Below are 16,166 nucleotides of genomic sequence, written 5' to 3' on the forward strand. Positions count from 1 at the left end.
CCCGGGGCTGCCCTGCCCGAGCACGGCCCCCGCTCTCGTTCTCCGCCGGGGGAAAGGCGCTCCCCGCCCGGCGCGGCTGCGTTTTTCGGCTTGCGGAGCGGTCCCGGCCTGCCCTCTGCTGGTAATTTCCCGAAGCTGGGAGAAATCCCAAGCCAGGGGCAGCGACTGGTTCAAAACTCGCCATCCTTGTTGGAAAAAAAAAAAAAAAAAAAAAAAAAAAAAGATGTCTTTTAATGTCTTCTGTGATGACCACCGGTGACGGAGGCACCGCTCAGCCACACGGCCGCAGGGTGGCTCGGCACGGCCGTGGGATCACACCAGCGTGGTCGATGGGAGCAGGCTGGAGGGATGAAGGCTTTAAAAGTTGTAACTTTTGCTCCAGGAACCGCTGGAGGCCTTGAGAGGGCAAACCTGGGGGATCTCCGGCAGCCCTGGCGTGCACCGAGGGGTCCCCGAGGTGGTTTGGGGCAGTGCCCGAGGGAAGGACCTGAGAAGGGCCGAGGAGCACGCGGGGCTGCGGCTGTCTGCACCGAGCCCCGCGAGGGGTCACGAATGTCAGTAACCACGGCTCTGACAAACACAGCTCCCAGCACAGCCACAGCGGCTGCTTCCAGCCAAAGGGAGCATTTCTGTGGAATCGTTCTTTGAGCTCTGTCGAGTTTTGACTTGATGTGTCAAGGCAGGAGCCGTGGGACGCCCGGCTCAGCCCGTGGCCTCACAGCCCAGGAGCTGCAGCGCCACTGTGGCCTCCCAACGCCAGCAGCTGTCGGGAGGGAGACAATGAGCTCAGGAGGAAGAAATAATCTGGGCTGAAAATATTGCAAAATGGGGATTATTTCTGCTGCTTTGCTGTTGTTACCTTTTATTGTACTACTCTCAATTATTCCACTGTAATGAAGGGATAGATATCATAGCCCACTTTTATGATAAAATCGTATCCCGCTTTTAAAGCAAATTAAAGGCAACGTGATGTAGAACTGAAGTCACAGCAGATCAGCTACCAGGCTCTGCAAACTGCCTTAGGCCCCTTCCTAACAGCATGGCGCTGGTGCCCGAAGGTCACCGATGAATCACTGGGTCCTGTGCTGCCCTGTGCTCACGCTCTGCTGAAGATGCTGGGAGCAGATAACTGCGGCTCTCCGGGCGCTGTGGGACGGTGGAGGGGGGTGAATCCCCCTCTCGTCCCAGCTGGAAGGGGGCCCGGCCGCTCGCTCCCAGGGGAGATGCTGAGGACCCTTGGTCCCGCTCCAGGCCAGCACATGACAAGAGCTGGCGCGGTGCCGGGGCTGCCGGGGGAACTCGCGTTTATTCGAGGAAAAATTGTGCTCCGAACGGGAGGAGGCAGATCACTGTGGGAACAACTCCAGCTGCCGGTGACACCTCAAAAAACGCAGCTGGGAGCAGCGACCGAAAACTGTTCAGGAGGGGCGCCTCGCTCTGCCGGTGCCCCCTGTGCTCTCCCTCCTCCTCAAAGGGTGCCAGCCCTGCTCTGCGGGGCTCGTGTGGGATGGAGCCGCCCTGAGGGGATGGGAACGGGGATGGGGATGGGGCCGGTGAGACGCGGATGCCCCAAAATGGCGGAGCAGGCCCCGGTCCTCCCCCCCGCTGGCGTCGCTGCAGCGGGCGGCGGGGGTCGCTCCCTCCGGGCCGGGCCCGCCGCCGCCTCCCCCTGGCGGCCGCTCGGGGCCCCGTCTCGCCGCGGCGGCGGCTATAAAGGGCCGCCCGCCGCCCGCCGCCGCCTTTTCGCTCGCCGGGGCCGCAGCGCGTGAGTGGGGTCGGGCCCGGCGCCAACCGGGGAGGGTGCGGGGGGGGGGCGCGGGGCGAGCGCGGCTGCGGCCCGGGACCGGGACCGGTCGCGGTCCCGGCTCGGTGCCCCCCGGGGCTGCTGCCCCACGCGGAGCCGGCCTGCGCTGTGGTGCAACGTCCGTGAGCCTAGCGGGGACGGTTCGAGTGCAGGAGGTTGGTTCCTATAAAGATATCTTAGGGAAACAGTTGGTGTTTATATATATATATATAAAATATGTGTATAATATATATATATATACATATATTTTAAAACCCCAGCAAACCCAATAGAACCAGCTCTCCAGGCTGGGGAGCGGGGGCTCATTCCGTGAGGCTGCCCCGTCTCCGATGGGACTCGGTGTGGGGCCTGGCTCCCCCCCCCCCTCCAGGACCCCTTTAGTGAGGCTTTTAAGTTGGGTTCTGTATTTGTCCCCCCACCCCGTTTAAATATTTACCGAAAGCTTTACTTAAAGAAACCCCAGAATAACCCCCACGGCTGCCGGGAGCACGTGCGGGGACGATGAACGCAGCGGCGGCGGCCAGCAGCTACCCGATGGCGTCGCTTTACGTGGGCGACCTGCACCCCGATGTCACCGAGGCCATGCTCTACGAGAAGTTCAGCCCCGCCGGGCCCGTGCTCTCCATCCGGGTCTGCAGGGACATGATCACCCGCCGCTCCCTCGGGTACGCCTACGTCAACTTCCAGCAGCCCGCCGACGGTAAGTGACACGTAGGGCCACAGCCACGGCCGCCTTCTTCACTTTTCCTCACTCTTCCCCATTAACGCACCCTGCTGTTCGTGTGTTCTGCCGTGTAGCTCTCACCAGTGTTGCAGTTATGGGATAAGTTAGTGCTTGGGGAGTTCGAATATTTTTTATTGCTTGGTGTCTCCAAAATACTTTGCAAATGCACATCTCGGTGACATCTCTGGTTAGTAGAACTGTTTCTCTGTTACTGAAATTAAACTTTTGAGACTTGGGTTTATTGCAGTGCATATAAGAGGATAATCTCTACCATGTGCCTGTGTGTTCTGGTATAGGTTTAGGCTATTTACGTGGGACTTCATGCAGTCAGTCCTGGCAATAAAACGTGAAAGTAATCAGCCCTGGTCAGATGTTCAGTTTGACTGAGCCTCTGGCTGTCCACCCACTATGACTTAATACTGGAGAGATCTGATGGACTCTGTGTTGCTGTATTTGTGCAAGCACCCTGATGGGTCTTCCAGTCTGAAGTGATATTCCTGTATTAATGGGAAAGAAGATGCATTGTGCAGTGTGTGTGAAAACCTCTGTCTCATCTACAGAATCCATGTTGGTTTGCTCTGGTCAGATTCTTTCTTAATACTTTAATTTGGGACCTGCTCAAGTAGGTATTCCAGCACTATAGCAGCAGAAATGTGAAAGAAGGGACAGAAAAGGTCATTTTGGAGCACGTCTTTTCTGGAAGAAAAGTGGGTCAGCATTTTCTGCCCTCATTTTTAGAGCCTTTGCTTGTTGACTGGTGCAGGTTTACTGCTCCGTGCTGTGATTTAGCAGTGTCTATATATAGGCATCTACCGGATAGATAAGGTGCACTCTTCCCTTTAATTCAGAATCAATTCATAAAAGCACAGACTTCAACAGCAGGTGAACTCTCCTGTAGGTTCCAGCTGGTCGTCCTGTTCTACAGTTCTGCAAAGAGCAGCTAGCAGTCTGTTACGCAGGGTAATACATAGACTTTGGATCAAAGTCTTCATAATGTGTAGAAAACCAGGTTTGTCACAAAATTGTGCTGCTGCAAGCAAGTAGAGCCTGTGGGATTGAGCTCTTGGCTGGAATATGGAGTATGATTTTATGTAATCTGGTTGTGACTGTGTGCCATCCTCGCTTCCATCCTCTTCCCTGATTCAGAGTGCCTTCTGCACATTCTTTGGGATACTGACTGATTTGACTGAGCTTTTCTGATCTTTTCTCTTGCCAGGCTGATTAAAAACAAAAAACAACTGTCTGCAACCCAGTGCATAAGAACTCATTCATAGAACTCTCTAAATTGCTTTTATGCAGGTTAAGCTCTGTATTTGTCTTGAAACTTCCCAGCAGGAAGGAAAGAACCTGAGAGCCTGTACATATGCCTCTGTCCTGTTCAGGTGAACCTGTCTGCTCCGGCTCCCTCTTATAAAACAAGCTTGGTACGTTTGTGCTGTGCAAGCAAGGGTACAGTAACCCAGGCTTACCTGCCTTTGTCTAGGCTATGATGTCTCTTTTTTTTTTTTTTTCCAGGATAAGAGGAGAAACTAACAGGAGGCAAAAAGAGATCCATGAAGGAACTCAGAAATATCAGGCTGTGTGTGTGTGAAAGAGTATAGAGTTCTCTTCTCTTCCTTAAAGCAGAGAAGACCTGTATAATGTAGGTGTAGGTACGATGTTAAAAGGGAAGAGTGGCTAGTTAGAAATGCTTGCTTTAGTAGGAAGAAGTTCTCGTACAAACATGAAGACAGCTGGCCTTCCCGTGTATTTCAAAGTAATCTTTAATGGTAATAGATAGGCAGGAATTTGGAGGGACGTTGTGTCATTCTGGACTCCTGGTAAGGCAGCAGACATTTTAGGAAGTCCCAGTACTTCAAGTGATACTTTGACAGAGTAGCTGGTGTCCTGTTACTGGTGGGTCTTACAAGGTCAAGTGACTTAAACCTAATCTTTGAGTTAATATTGCGAAGGAGAAATAGACAAACTTTCCTGCCTTTGTGAAGTGATCTTTTCTGAAAAACTCCGAACTTGCCTGGCAAACTACAGCATGTTATGAGTAAAAGGCAGTTGCTGTACTAAACGTAATGCAGCAGAACATAAACAGATCATGTTGGGAAGGTGAGCATGGTGGTGGTGTGTTGAGGTCTATCTGAAACCAAGACTTGGCTGTGAAAAATATAATCTTTACAACCTCATCCCTGCCTATGGCAGGGGGGTTGGAACTAGATGATCTTTAAGGTCCCTTCCAACCCAAGGCATTTTATGAATCTTTATTGTCAAATGCAGGAATTTTGGCTTTTGTTTTCACGGTGGCAGTATCCAGTACTGTCTGTGTGAAGGCTCTCGGAGAATAGGAGGAATCTGTATTTTTCTTCTAGGGATGCATGAGCAAAAATGCATTTGGATGTCATTTTACTCAGCCTACAAAAAGATAGGCGGTGTTCTGTAGCGCTGCAGGGAACTCTTCTGATTTATGGGTGATTGTTAAGCTACTGTAAAATATCCTGCTATAAAATATAAAAGTAATCAGGAAGATTTGTGCACTGGAAACTTCTAGGGAAGTTCTCGTGGGCGTGCTGTTAGTATGTTTGAAATGGTAGTAGATATTAAAGGAGTTGATATGGTAGCTTGCATTTCACTGGCGTTTTTTAAGCGTTTTGTAAATCTGAGGATTTACCACATCTTAATCTTTTTGTGGGAAATAGGACTGCCTTTACTGACTAGAGAAACCAAACTGTGGCCATAAAGTCAGGTAGCAGCCAGAACTCCCCCGTAAAGTGGGACCACTGTCACATCCTGAACATCCTGTGTTTCCAGAACTCCTGTATCCAAATTGGCTAAGAGCTGACATTTTTCTTTGTTTTTCTTGGCTAATGGAGTGATACTTTACCCTGGAAGGGGTTACTCTTTGGACATGCATTGTCTAACTGGTGTAGTCTGCTGCAGAGAGGTTATTTTTAGTGAAAATGAGCTCTGCTGCCTTTGATTGCAGTTCTGTGGTGTAGTAGCCAGTGAATGCTGAGTACTGATTCTGTCATACTCCAATAGGCAGATGAAGGAAATGCTTCAAAGTTCTGGGTAGTTCAGGCTCAGCCATGGTTGTTAATATTTATTTTTTTGACTGTAAAGGGAAAGAAACTCGTTTTATTTGCAAGAAAAGCTGAAATTCCTTTCTCGTGTGTTCCTCGTGCAATTTAATTGCATTCCAGGGTTTCATAACATTGACAGTTACGACATGACAACTCCGATAATGAAGCAGAGAAACTTCAGTGTGGCTGTAGAGATAAGCTGTTCTGCAAGTACAGAGAAAACAGCGTGTTTCCCAAGTCAAGAACGAACCCAGAGCTGGGATTAGAGTATTGTCTCTAAAAACGAAAGGTGTAGAAGAGTGTAGATAAACTTGTTGCCTCCCTTCTTCCTTCAAGGAGAGAACAGCGTAAGGAAGACCTGGATAATACGAATACAGGTGTGCAGTTAAAAGGGAAGAGTGGTTATGTACATGCTTCATTGCCGACAGCATTTTGTTCTAACTCTGCGGTCAAGGGGTTAAAAGAAATGGGGATCAAGTCTGTTCTGTGCAAAACCTCGCTAGTTTTAAGTGGCTAAAGTTGCCCTGTTTTTGTTGTCAGGTCTTTCTTAGTTAGTGACAGAAGCAAGAGCCATTGCAGGATAAAACTCCCTGTGCAGAGTTTCTGATGGGTGAATCCTGGTGTGCGTGTGGTTATGCTTTACGCTGCTCAGCCACAGCAGCCTTGGCTCTTGAGGAGCCTGTAAGCGAGAATGATTGCTTTGAGGCCTAAGGCAAACTGCAAACTGCAAGGGGTGATAGTATGTTTGTTTTCCATGTCCAAAAGGTGCTTGAAGAAAGAATGGAAAGAGTCTGAAAGGGGTTAAAAGTGTGTGCAATGTTGTGTGAGTTGCAGTTGAGCCTGCTGGAAGGATGACAGGAACCTGTGGGAGAGAAATAGATACAGGAACTGAAGTGGGTGAAGATTTGCTGCTTAAGTAGAGGAAAATGAGAAGGTGTTTGTTCAGATGAAGGAAGTGAACTGGGTGTGTTTAGTCTGAGTCACTTGCATCATTCTGCTGATCCTTCATGGCTTTTCTCAGGTACTGGTGTGATGTGATTGCATTTCGACCTGGGGGTATGGCAGGCCTCCTTCAGATCAGGAAATCTCTCCAGGGCTTTCTTGCAGCACTGCTCACAAGAAGCATGTGTGTGTTTCAAGCAGAGTGTAATAATACCATGGAGTACTTGCAAGCTACTGAAAGAGTGGCGTAGTAGTGCCTGCTGGTGTGCGCTTAGGAAGCTTGAGAGAAGTGGAAGTAAGTCCATAATTAGTCTATATAGTTCATAACTAGTCTGTATAGTTCATAACTGGCCTATATCTCAGTACCTGCTGCAGAACGGTTCCCTCTGGTTGCTTGCCACTGCTTCATCTGCCTGTCACCTTTCAGCAGGAGCTCTCTTTCTGCTGCAAATGGTATTTACGACTAGTTTGTGCCCTTGCCAACGCATGCTTCTGGAGGACCTCTGTGCTATAAATAAACACTGCCAAATTTGACAAGCCGGACCAAGTCGCCTGCTGAAGTGCCTACTGGGAGTGGGCTGCGGAAAGAACCGGAGGGTCGCATTGATTCAGAGTAGCAGCTGAGGAATCATTTCAGCATGGCAGTTAATTGAATTGAATACCTTTGACTAGCTAATAGAGCTAGTAGAGTCCTAGCAAGTATAGTTTTATTCCTAAAATGATTTGTCTTTTTTTTTTTTTTTGCAAGCCTGACTACTTCAGGAGTGAGGCCCAGCAGAATTTGTTTCCCAGTTGGGGTTGTGTGTGAAGGGCTGGGGAAAACAGCAGTGGCACCACTTCAGCTTAAAAAGCAACACCAAAAAGATATTTTTGAAGCATGTGAAAAACTCCTAAAACTTCCACGCAGTAGTTCAAACCGATCTTGGGGTAGGGAGCGCAGGAGACTCCTGCAGGCGGTGACCCATTGGGATTCCTGCTGGTGGCTCTGTGAAACGCTGCACAGTTGCTCTGCTTGCACTAGCAAACTGTCACACAAAAGCAGGTGTTGAAGTTGGTGTTTTCCTGGAATTTGTTGCTCCTGAAATCTAATTGGCAAGTATCATAGGGTGAAGGTGGCATGGAAGAACTGAGCCGAGCAAATTTGGAAAATGGGTTCTGCCCTGTTAATATTCCTGGATTTTTAATGCATATTCTTCTCTTTCCCTGCCTCATGCTGGGAACTGACAGTCTTTCATTCTCTGCTCACTCCATGCTGGGAGTGTTTCCTTGCACAGAAGAGTCCCAAGCATTTGAATTTTATGAACAAGATCCTAATGAGTGTACGTAATGATCCTTTTAATATATCAGTAGGTAGCAGAAATAGAATTGTGGAGGGGGGCCAGTTCAGTGTGGGTTAGAATGGCAGCAATGGGGTTTTAGAATTTATCTGTACACTTCCATACTCATCATGTAGGCTATGTGGGCTTCTTTTACAGTGTTTTGTCCATTCTTACTTTCAGATTGAGCAAATGGGGAATCATTTTTTGGCCATGTAGACTGTAGGGGCTGACTCATGTTGTTCCCAGCCAGCCATGTGTTCATGCGCATTTTCTGTCCCTGACCTGATAGAGAGATGATCCTTTTCTCTTAATAGAAACAAGCATGGGTAGATGAGCTCATGAAAAGCAAACAAGCCAGTTGGTCATTTTTGCTGCTTCTTTTTTTCCCAGGGTTTTCTGTATTTCCTTTCCTTATTTTGGGTGCATACATTTACCTTTATAATAATGAAGAATATAACTAATGAATGAAGCCCAGGCATTTTGGCATTCATTTCTACATGACTTAAAAGACTACTGTCATGTCAGTTCAGAACAGTTTATTAAGCCTGTTATAGTCACTGTACATTTTTATGTACATGTTGCAAAGCCCTCCCTTGAAACATCAAGTTAAAAACAAACGAAACAAACCCTAGTCATTGGAATTGGTGGCCCCAAACGTCTCCATGAGCTGACTATAATTCAGAGAAAACCATCTCCCACAGGATGGAAACCTTTATTCTTTAACAATCCAGAGAAACCTGTTCTTGACTTCTCTTGCAGCTGAGCGTGCTCTAGACACCATGAATTTTGATGTGATCAAAGGAAAACCCATTCGCATCATGTGGTCTCAGAGGGACCCCTCCTTGAGGAAGTCAGGGGTTGGGAATGTCTTCATTAAGAACCTGGACAAATCCATTGATAACAAGGCACTTTATGACACATTCTCAGCGTTTGGGAATATTTTGTCCTGCAAGGTGAGATGTGGTTACTTTGTCCAATTCTGCTGTATTGGTGACATGTTCAGACACATCCAGTGTAGGAAGCGGAAGGGACACCTTTAGCCAAGCGAGGAGTGATGCCTCTGGAAGGCAGAGCTGACCAAAGGATCAGGGATAGCTCAAGTTATGTCAGGCTCGGTCATGAGATGCACCAGTCTGAAACACAGATGTTTTGCTTGCTTTGACCCTTGGCAGTAACCTGTTTTCACATGCTGGCATCACGTCCTATGACAAAGGAGAAAGTATGTGCTCAGATCTGAGTTTGGTTTCCCTCCACGTGTCTAGGTGGTGTGTGATGAGAATGGCTCTAAGGGCTACGCATTTGTGCACTTTGAGACCCAGGATGCTGCAGATAGAGCCATCGAGAAGATGAACGGCATGCTGCTAAACGACCGCAAAGTGTGAGTGTCACAGCCAGCAGCAGCAGCGATCGCATGAACCGTGATGCATCTCGGTATTAACAGGGACACACAAGGCACTGGTTCTCCTGGCCCAAGCCTTGGCCTGCTACCTCTCCACTACAGGGCTGGTGAGTGACCCTGCCCAAGCCATGGCCTGCTCCCCCTCCATTACAGGGCTGGTGGGTTCTCCTAACCAAGCCTTGACTTGCTACCTCTCTGCTAGTGGGCTGGGTGGGTTTCTGTGGCCAGTGCTCTCTCCACTGCAGAGCTGGGTGGGCATCACAGGCTGCTTCTCTCTGCCATAGGACAGGTGATTTTTCTGGTTGGTCTGTGGCCTGTTGTCCTTCTGTTCTCCTGGCACCCTTTCTTCTCCCCATTTCCAACTCCTACCACAAACTCATTTTTTTTTTTTCCTCACTGCAAATCACAGATTGCTTTTCCATTCCTGAAAACAAGTCGCTTATTGTAACTTTCATTATTTCCTACAGATTTGTTGGGAGATTCAAGTCTCGCAAAGAGCGGGAGGCTGAGCTGGGAGCCAAGGCAAAGGAGTTCACCAATGTTTATATTAAAAACTTTGGGGATGACATGGATGATGAAAGACTAAAGGAGCTCTTCAGCAAATATGGTAAATACAGAAGCACTTTTAATGAAGCTGTGAATTTCATGACCAATGCTCATTTAACAGTGCTGCTACGGTCTGTATAGCTCTGCCTGGGTCACTTTGAGGCTGATGAATAAGAATTAAGATGTGGGTGGTAGTTGGGTCAAATGCTGGATGGGAGGCAGAGGCTAGCTAGCAGATAAGAGAAGAAGGGTAGGGCTATTATGTGGAATTTAATAGTCTAGACAGAGTCTTATGTGATATTTTACTAACCCTGTCCCTTGGTAACAGGTAAGACTCTGAGTGTTAAAGTGATGACAGACCCCACTGGAAAATCCAAAGGCTTTGGCTTTGTAAGCTTTGAAAAGCATGAGGATGCTAACAAGGTATGACCAACTGTTGTTAATGCTGCTTGGGTATCTTTAGAGAAGAGCTTAATTGCCTCACCACAGAAACCTGTTGAAAGAAAATTCTGTCCTGGGTGTAATCTTCTGGATGTGGAGACTAGAAACTGCACCTTAATACCTTGATACTCAGGAATAAGGTGGCATTTCTCGGTTTACTAGGTGCATGCAGAATACAGTGGTATAACAGTAATTGTTGAAGAAATATTACAATAGAGGGTTTAAAGAGTGGGTGTTCTTGGAGAGTTCTTATCCAAGCAGTATGCTTGTTAAAATTTGGCCCTAACTGCAAGAAGGGTGGGGATAAATTCTCAAGTTGCTGTTGTTAGTCTAGTACTTACGGTGGGGTTGTCAGCATGGTCTCTCCCGATAACTTCAGTTTATCTTTAATTAGTCTGTGTTACACAGGAACAATGTAAAGGTGCTATGGCAAGATCGGTTTATTGGCTAACAAGCAGGGAGATACAAAGTGAGCTTTGGGCAGCTAGGTTCTTAACAGGATCAGCTGCTGTCTTGTTTTAGCAGTTGACAGTTTTCTTTGAACCCTCTGTCCAGGCAGTAGAAGAAATGAATGGGAAGGATATCAATGGGAAAATGGTGTTTGTAGGGCGAGCACAGAAGAAGGTTGAGCGCCAGGCAGAGCTGAAACGGAAGTTTGAACAGCTAAAACAAGAGAGAATCAGCCGGTACCAGGTGAATAATCTGTCTCTTTTCTGAATTTAAGCACTGTTTGCAATTTACTGGCAGACTGAAAAGGAACTGACAGAGTAGTCATTGTCCTGTAAAATATCCTGGGAGTTAAAGTTTAAAGGTGACTCTGGTATTTGGGGGGTGAAGGAGACATCTGTGCATAGTCCTGTCAGTAGAAGTGTTCAGGTGGATGTGAGAAGTCACACAGCCTCCCCCATTTTCCAGTGGGGATACCTCAAAGGATGGAAAGAGACAGCCTGACTGTGCTGTTGTCTCTAATTTATGGCAATATTGTCATGTCAGAGGTTGCATCTGAATCTTTCCTGCTCCTTGCAATATAGTGCTGGACTGGGGACACATGATGCAACAGGAAAGCAGAGGAAATCCAGACGGGCTCCCTTTCACCGCAGTGGGACTTGTCTCTACACCTTTGCAACATTTTTTGCCCTTGGGTTTGGTGGTGCGAAAGGAACATTATACTAAATTAAGAGGTTTTTAAACAAATGATGCCTTTAACAGATGAATGCCAACAGTCAGTGTGCTCAAAATTCTCTTCATTACTATAGGTGTCTTATTGTTCTCTACCTTCTAGGGAGTTAACCTGTACATTAAAAACCTAGACGACACTATAGATGATGAAAAACTGAGGAAGGAGTTCTCACCTTTTGGATCAATAACAAGTGCCAAGGTATTTGGAGTTCTTGGATTTTTAAGGCTGAAGAAGGAACTGTTATCTGATGTGGGATTGAAGGGCCGTTTGTTTATCCCTGGGTCACTGCAGTCAGAAGAGTATATGGAATAGTAAATCCACAGATTTCCTTGTCACAGTGGGATTTTACTGATAACTTGTATTCCCTCCTGAAAAGAAAGGGGTGGGAGATGGCAAGCATGCTCATTTGAGGTGACCCCCGATAAGCATCAGATGGCATTTCCCTACCTGTGTTTAGAGGCTGCACCTGATCTTTCCCATTCCTTGCTGCTCAGTGTGGGCCTGGGGACACTTGGTGCTTACAGAAAAGCTGAGTAAATCCAGACAGGTGATCTTTCATTGAGTACTTGTCTCTACACCTCTGCAACACCTACCTTCCTGAGATATGATGTTTCTCTAGGATGGAAAAAACAGATTCTTATGCTGTTCTTGGTAATGTTACTCCACTAGCAATTGATCTTTACTGCAGGTGATGCTGGAAGATGGACGGAGCAAAGGGTTTGGCTTTGTCTGCTTTTCCTCTCCAGAGGAAGCTACAAAAGCTGTGACAGAGATGAATGGACGAATTGTGGGTTCAAAGCCATTGTATGTTGCACTTGCACAAAGGAAAGAAGAGCGAAAGGCCCATCTAACTAATCAGTACATGCAGCGCATTGCTGGGATGAGGGCCTTGCCTGCCAACACAATCATTAATCAGTTCCAGCCTGCTGCTGGGGGGTATTTCATGCCTGCTGTGCCCCAGGTAAGCTGAGTTAAGTTAGTACAGTGTTAAGAATCTTTAACCTGACTTGGACCTTTGATGGTTCAGCTGCAGTCATCCCATTGAGCCTTTCTTACGCATATAAGCAAGCAACTCCTAATGAGGAGTGTAGTCGGTGGAGTCAATTCGGTGACTTCCCAGCTGCCTGCCGTCTTAATGTGAATTGAGTGAGTCCTGGGAACAACTGCCGAAACGCGTTGTAAACAATGTGTGTTGTTCACTTATGCACTCTAAGCTTGTGTGGTCTCCCTCCAGGCCCAGAGCAGACCCACTTACTATGCACCCAACCAAATGACGCAGATGAGACCTAACCCACGCTGGCAGCAAGGAGGACGACCTCAAGGTGAGCATGCTGGAAGCAGTGCTTTGGTTGTATGACCCTCTTGGTTGTACTTCACAACAAGAACAATGCATGCTTTCCTTTCTGTGCACAACCCCCACCTGCTTCCTGTAGCTGACTGTCCTGACTCGCAAGTCAGTTCTGTTTTGAGGATTTCCCCATATTTCTTCCATTAGGCTTCCAGGGAATGCCAAATGCCATGCGCCAGTCTGGACCACGGCCAGCACTGCGCCATCTGGCCCCTGCCGGCAATGCCCCAGCCTCTCGTGGCCTCCCTGCCGCTGCCCAGCGAGTTGGTAAGGTGTCTGCCTCCCCGGCTCGTCCCCTCAGCTGTGGGGGATGCTGTTGAGACTCGACTTTTACTTCCAGAAATGGTTGTCAGATACGGATAACCAAAGGCCACCTGGAGCAAGGGGCAGAGACAGCACCTGAATCTTTCCTATTCCTTGCTGTGCGGTGCAGGTCTGGGGACAGTTGGTGCTACAGCACAGCAGAGGAAATCCAGATGGGTTGCTTTTCCACTTGCTTGGAGTTCATCTCTACAACTCTGCAACATTTGCCACTTAAAATAAGGCTCCACAGGTTATGAATATTGTTTTCAGAGTAGAGCATCCAAATTCACTTATTCTAAGGAATAACTAGAAAATATCTTGAATGCAGGATGTGGAATCTGTGGTCTAGTTTTAGGGAGAATTGCCCTTTCCTGAAGTATCCAAGTGCATTTTGGAGGCCAGTTTCTAAAGTGGTGTAATTAGACTGTACAGTTCAGAGCTTGAATTCAGCAGTTAATAGCAGGCACCCCAACTTGCTTGATGCATATTGCTCTGGGTGTTTCTAATCCTGTTCTCTTTTTTTGCAGGTGTTGCCACTGCAGCACAGAACTTAGCCCCTCGTCCACCTGTAGCTGCCCCTGCTCCCAGAGCGGTTCCTCCTTATAAATACGCCTCAAGTGTCCGCAGCCCGCACCCAGCCGTACAGCCTTTGCAGGTAACACAAGGATCTATGTCGTGAAGTCCCTGAAGTAACTGCAGGCCAACAGATTTTACATGCGACTGAAGTGTTTTTACAGAAATGTCAAGCTACTTGTATAACCCAGACAGGCAACAGAAGTTGGAATTTAAAACCTGGCAGTTGTACCTTTGCCAGGGACAACTTAGTTGATTTATCTGTCTCATACTAGTAAACCACTTTTTACTCAGATATGCTATAAGGTATTTTTCTTGGTTCTGTGCTTCTCAGCTTTGCTCCTTCATTTTATTAACTTTGATACCTTAATGAGAATTTGGCTTTGAAGGTAGTTAGCCTTTCCCATACTCCACTGCATTGTACAGAAAGTGGGCACGGATGTTTTTTTTCTTGACTGTGATGTCTCTCCGTGTTTGGTAAAGTTTTTGTAATATATTTACAGTGCTCATGTGTGATATGAATTCTTGAGATCAGAATTTGAAGCATGTTTAAGACCTAAGGGCAACTTTTCTGTTTGTGAAATGAAGTCTGCTGTCAGCTTGACAGATTGTTTCACATTTAGAGACAAAATAATACAGCCCCTCCTTCTAAAAAACAATCAGCATAGCATCTATTTTTGAATCCTTGCGTCTGCTCTTCTACAGGCACCTCAGCCCGCAGTCCACGTTCAGGGACAGGAACCACTAACAGCCTCCATGCTGGCTGCTGCCCCTCCTCAGGAGCAGAAACAGATGCTGGGTAAGTAAAACTCTGGTTCTTACAGATTGCATTGTACTTGGGAAATCTCCTTGGGTTTCACCAGCAACTTTTTAATTGAATTGCTGTCTGAACTCCTTTTTTCTAGGAGAACGTTTGTTCCCTCTGATTCAGGCTATGCACCCCAGTCTTGCCGGGAAGATCACAGGAATGCTGCTAGAGATTGACAACTCAGAGCTGCTGCACATGCTAGAGTCTCCAGAGTCCCTCCGGTCAAAGGTAAGCTGGCCTGTTGCCTTTGATGGGGCAGATGGTGGGACCCTTTGGTCAAAACAAGTTTCACAAGGTAACTTGTCTCCCTCAGGTGGAGGAGGCTGTTGCAGTGTTGCAGGCTCACCAAGCCAAGAAAGAAGCTGCCCAGAAGGTGGGTGTGGTTGCTGCTACCTCTTAAACCGGGAAGGCTGGTGAGTGTCTCAGTCCTCACTTAAATTGAAAGCTTCCAGAATCAGGGTAAATAAAGCATGATTGTTAGTAAATGCATCTGGTCTGGGAGGCCTGTGTAGGTCTGGGTGCAGAACTGGTCTGATCTTAGTCCATTCTTCAAAAAGACTAATGTAGCTTCTTGCAACAGAATCCTTACTGTAGAAGCTTTAGGAGTATTCTGCAGAAATCTCATTTTAATTAAGCATCAGAAAGATGTTGCGTAAGCCCCTGAAACGTTCCTAGCAGTTGACATGTCATGGAAGGATAATGTATTGAAATGAGGCTTGTGAATTGCTAATCCAGGAAATGAGACAAGATTTTCTAGTGACTTCAAGGCTAAGTAGACTGTTAATGCCCATTCCTTATCCTGACAATCACCTGCATACTGTATATAAAGTGCTAGTGTAAGGAATGTCACTTCCTTGCACAGGTCTGTCCAAGCAAATGCTGTCTCCTGTGTTTGGAGCTGGCTCGTTTAACTTTTGAATAAGGTTTTTATTCAAAATACCTCTTACTTTTGCTGATGTGTTTCTCAGTGGGTTTGTCTGGAGTTGCTATGAACATCTTAAGCACTTTCTGTGAAGCTGTTGTGGTCAGCTGTCACAACTCAAAATGGTGATGGTTGATGGTTTTTATATTTTTACCTGTAAATTTCTCAGTGGGTCTGGTGACTGGCTTCTCTACCAGAGAATGTGAGTTTCTTAATGAATGGATGATCAGAAATGGATATTATCTATGACTTACCAGCTTCTGGACCTTGCAAATTTATATTAGTCCTTATGGCTTGTCTGGAATGAGCTGTGCTTTGTGTAGACAATGTCTTCTTTGGCCTGTAGGATGCAAGAAGCCAAATAGCCCCTTCCTAGACATCAGCTCAAGATGTTTGAAGATTCTTCACCGTCCTGCAGATCTCAATGCATCATATCATAGTTACATTGCGTTTTGTAAATTAATCTTTAAAATCTTATTTAAAAAGCCAGTTCCCCAAAGCTCTAGATTTCCAAAACCAGAAATGGAGTTGCAAGCTTTTCCTTTGTGGTCAGAACAGTTATCCTTTGCCTTTTCTAAGCCCGGGCACTGAAGATTTCTGATCGAAAGTATTTTGTGGTTTTGGTTTTAACTGAACAATCCAGTTTGGAAAGTCTGGAAAGCACTTATCAATAAAGGAATAAAAACTTTCACCGTGTTGTCATATTTTCCCTAGATTTGGTTAATAAATATAATGTAGACTAATAAAATTAAATGAGAAGACAGTTGTCATGTAATGGATGCATTA

At 46.7% G+C, this 16,166-nt stretch overlaps 1 protein-coding gene and 3 non-coding genes across 5 annotated transcripts; all 4 read left to right on the top strand.

Annotated features, from left to right (window-relative positions):
• Positions 1-1,671: 1,671 nt before the first annotated feature.
• On the top strand, positions 1,672-16,071 carry PABPC4 (poly(A) binding protein cytoplasmic 4). Of its 2 annotated transcripts, none has more exons than XM_035561984.2 (16): positions 1,672-1,765; positions 2,259-2,504; positions 8,620-8,813; positions 9,123-9,238; positions 9,727-9,866; positions 10,134-10,228; positions 10,802-10,939; positions 11,529-11,624; positions 12,115-12,387; positions 12,661-12,748; positions 12,922-13,041; positions 13,605-13,732; positions 14,356-14,449; positions 14,556-14,686; positions 14,772-14,871; positions 15,727-16,071. In XM_035561984.2, the coding sequence occupies exons 2-15, from the start codon at positions 2,306-2,308 to the stop codon at positions 14,856-14,858; spliced, it is 1,899 nt and encodes a 632-aa protein (XP_035417877.1). In that variant the 5' UTR covers positions 1,672-1,765; positions 2,259-2,305; the 3' UTR covers positions 14,859-14,871; positions 15,727-16,071. The 2 variants fall into 2 exon arrangements, with proteins under 2 accessions (XP_035417877.1, XP_035417879.1); XM_035561986.2 differs by lacking the exon at positions 1,672-1,765 and adding an exon at positions 3,828-3,952 and having other exon boundaries at positions 2,404-2,504.
• LOC118255854 (small nucleolar RNA SNORA55) lies at positions 11,245-11,377 on the top strand. Its single transcript, XR_004781046.1, has one exon. It is a non-coding gene; the product is annotated as a small nucleolar RNA SNORA55 (small nucleolar RNA).
• LOC118255855 (small nucleolar RNA SNORA55) lies at positions 11,889-12,017 on the top strand. The gene has a single exon (XR_004781047.1). It is a non-coding gene; the product is annotated as a small nucleolar RNA SNORA55 (small nucleolar RNA).
• On the top strand, positions 13,170-13,303 carry LOC118255853 (small nucleolar RNA SNORA55). Its single transcript, XR_004781045.1, has one exon. It is a non-coding gene; the product is annotated as a small nucleolar RNA SNORA55 (small nucleolar RNA).
• Positions 16,072-16,166: the final 95 nt, after the last annotated feature.

This window comes from Cygnus atratus, chromosome 23 (assembly GCF_013377495.2).
Source record: "Cygnus atratus isolate AKBS03 ecotype Queensland, Australia chromosome 23, CAtr_DNAZoo_HiC_assembly, whole genome shotgun sequence".
Taxonomy (NCBI): Eukaryota; Metazoa; Chordata; class Aves; order Anseriformes; family Anatidae; genus Cygnus; species Cygnus atratus.

Excerpts from the sequence above, each read along its gene's own strand:
- PABPC4 (XM_035561984.2), top strand. The coding sequence starts at position 2,306 with ATGAACGCAGCGGCGGCGGCCAGCAGCTACCCGATGGCGTCGCTTTAC. Across the intron at positions 9,867-10,133 it reads GGAGCTCTTCAGCAAATATG|GTAAGACTCTGAGTGTTAAA; the intron begins GTAAATACAGAA and ends CCTTGGTAACAG. Across the intron at positions 11,625-12,114 it reads GATCAATAACAAGTGCCAAG|GTGATGCTGGAAGATGGACG; the intron begins GTATTTGGAGTT and ends TCTTTACTGCAG.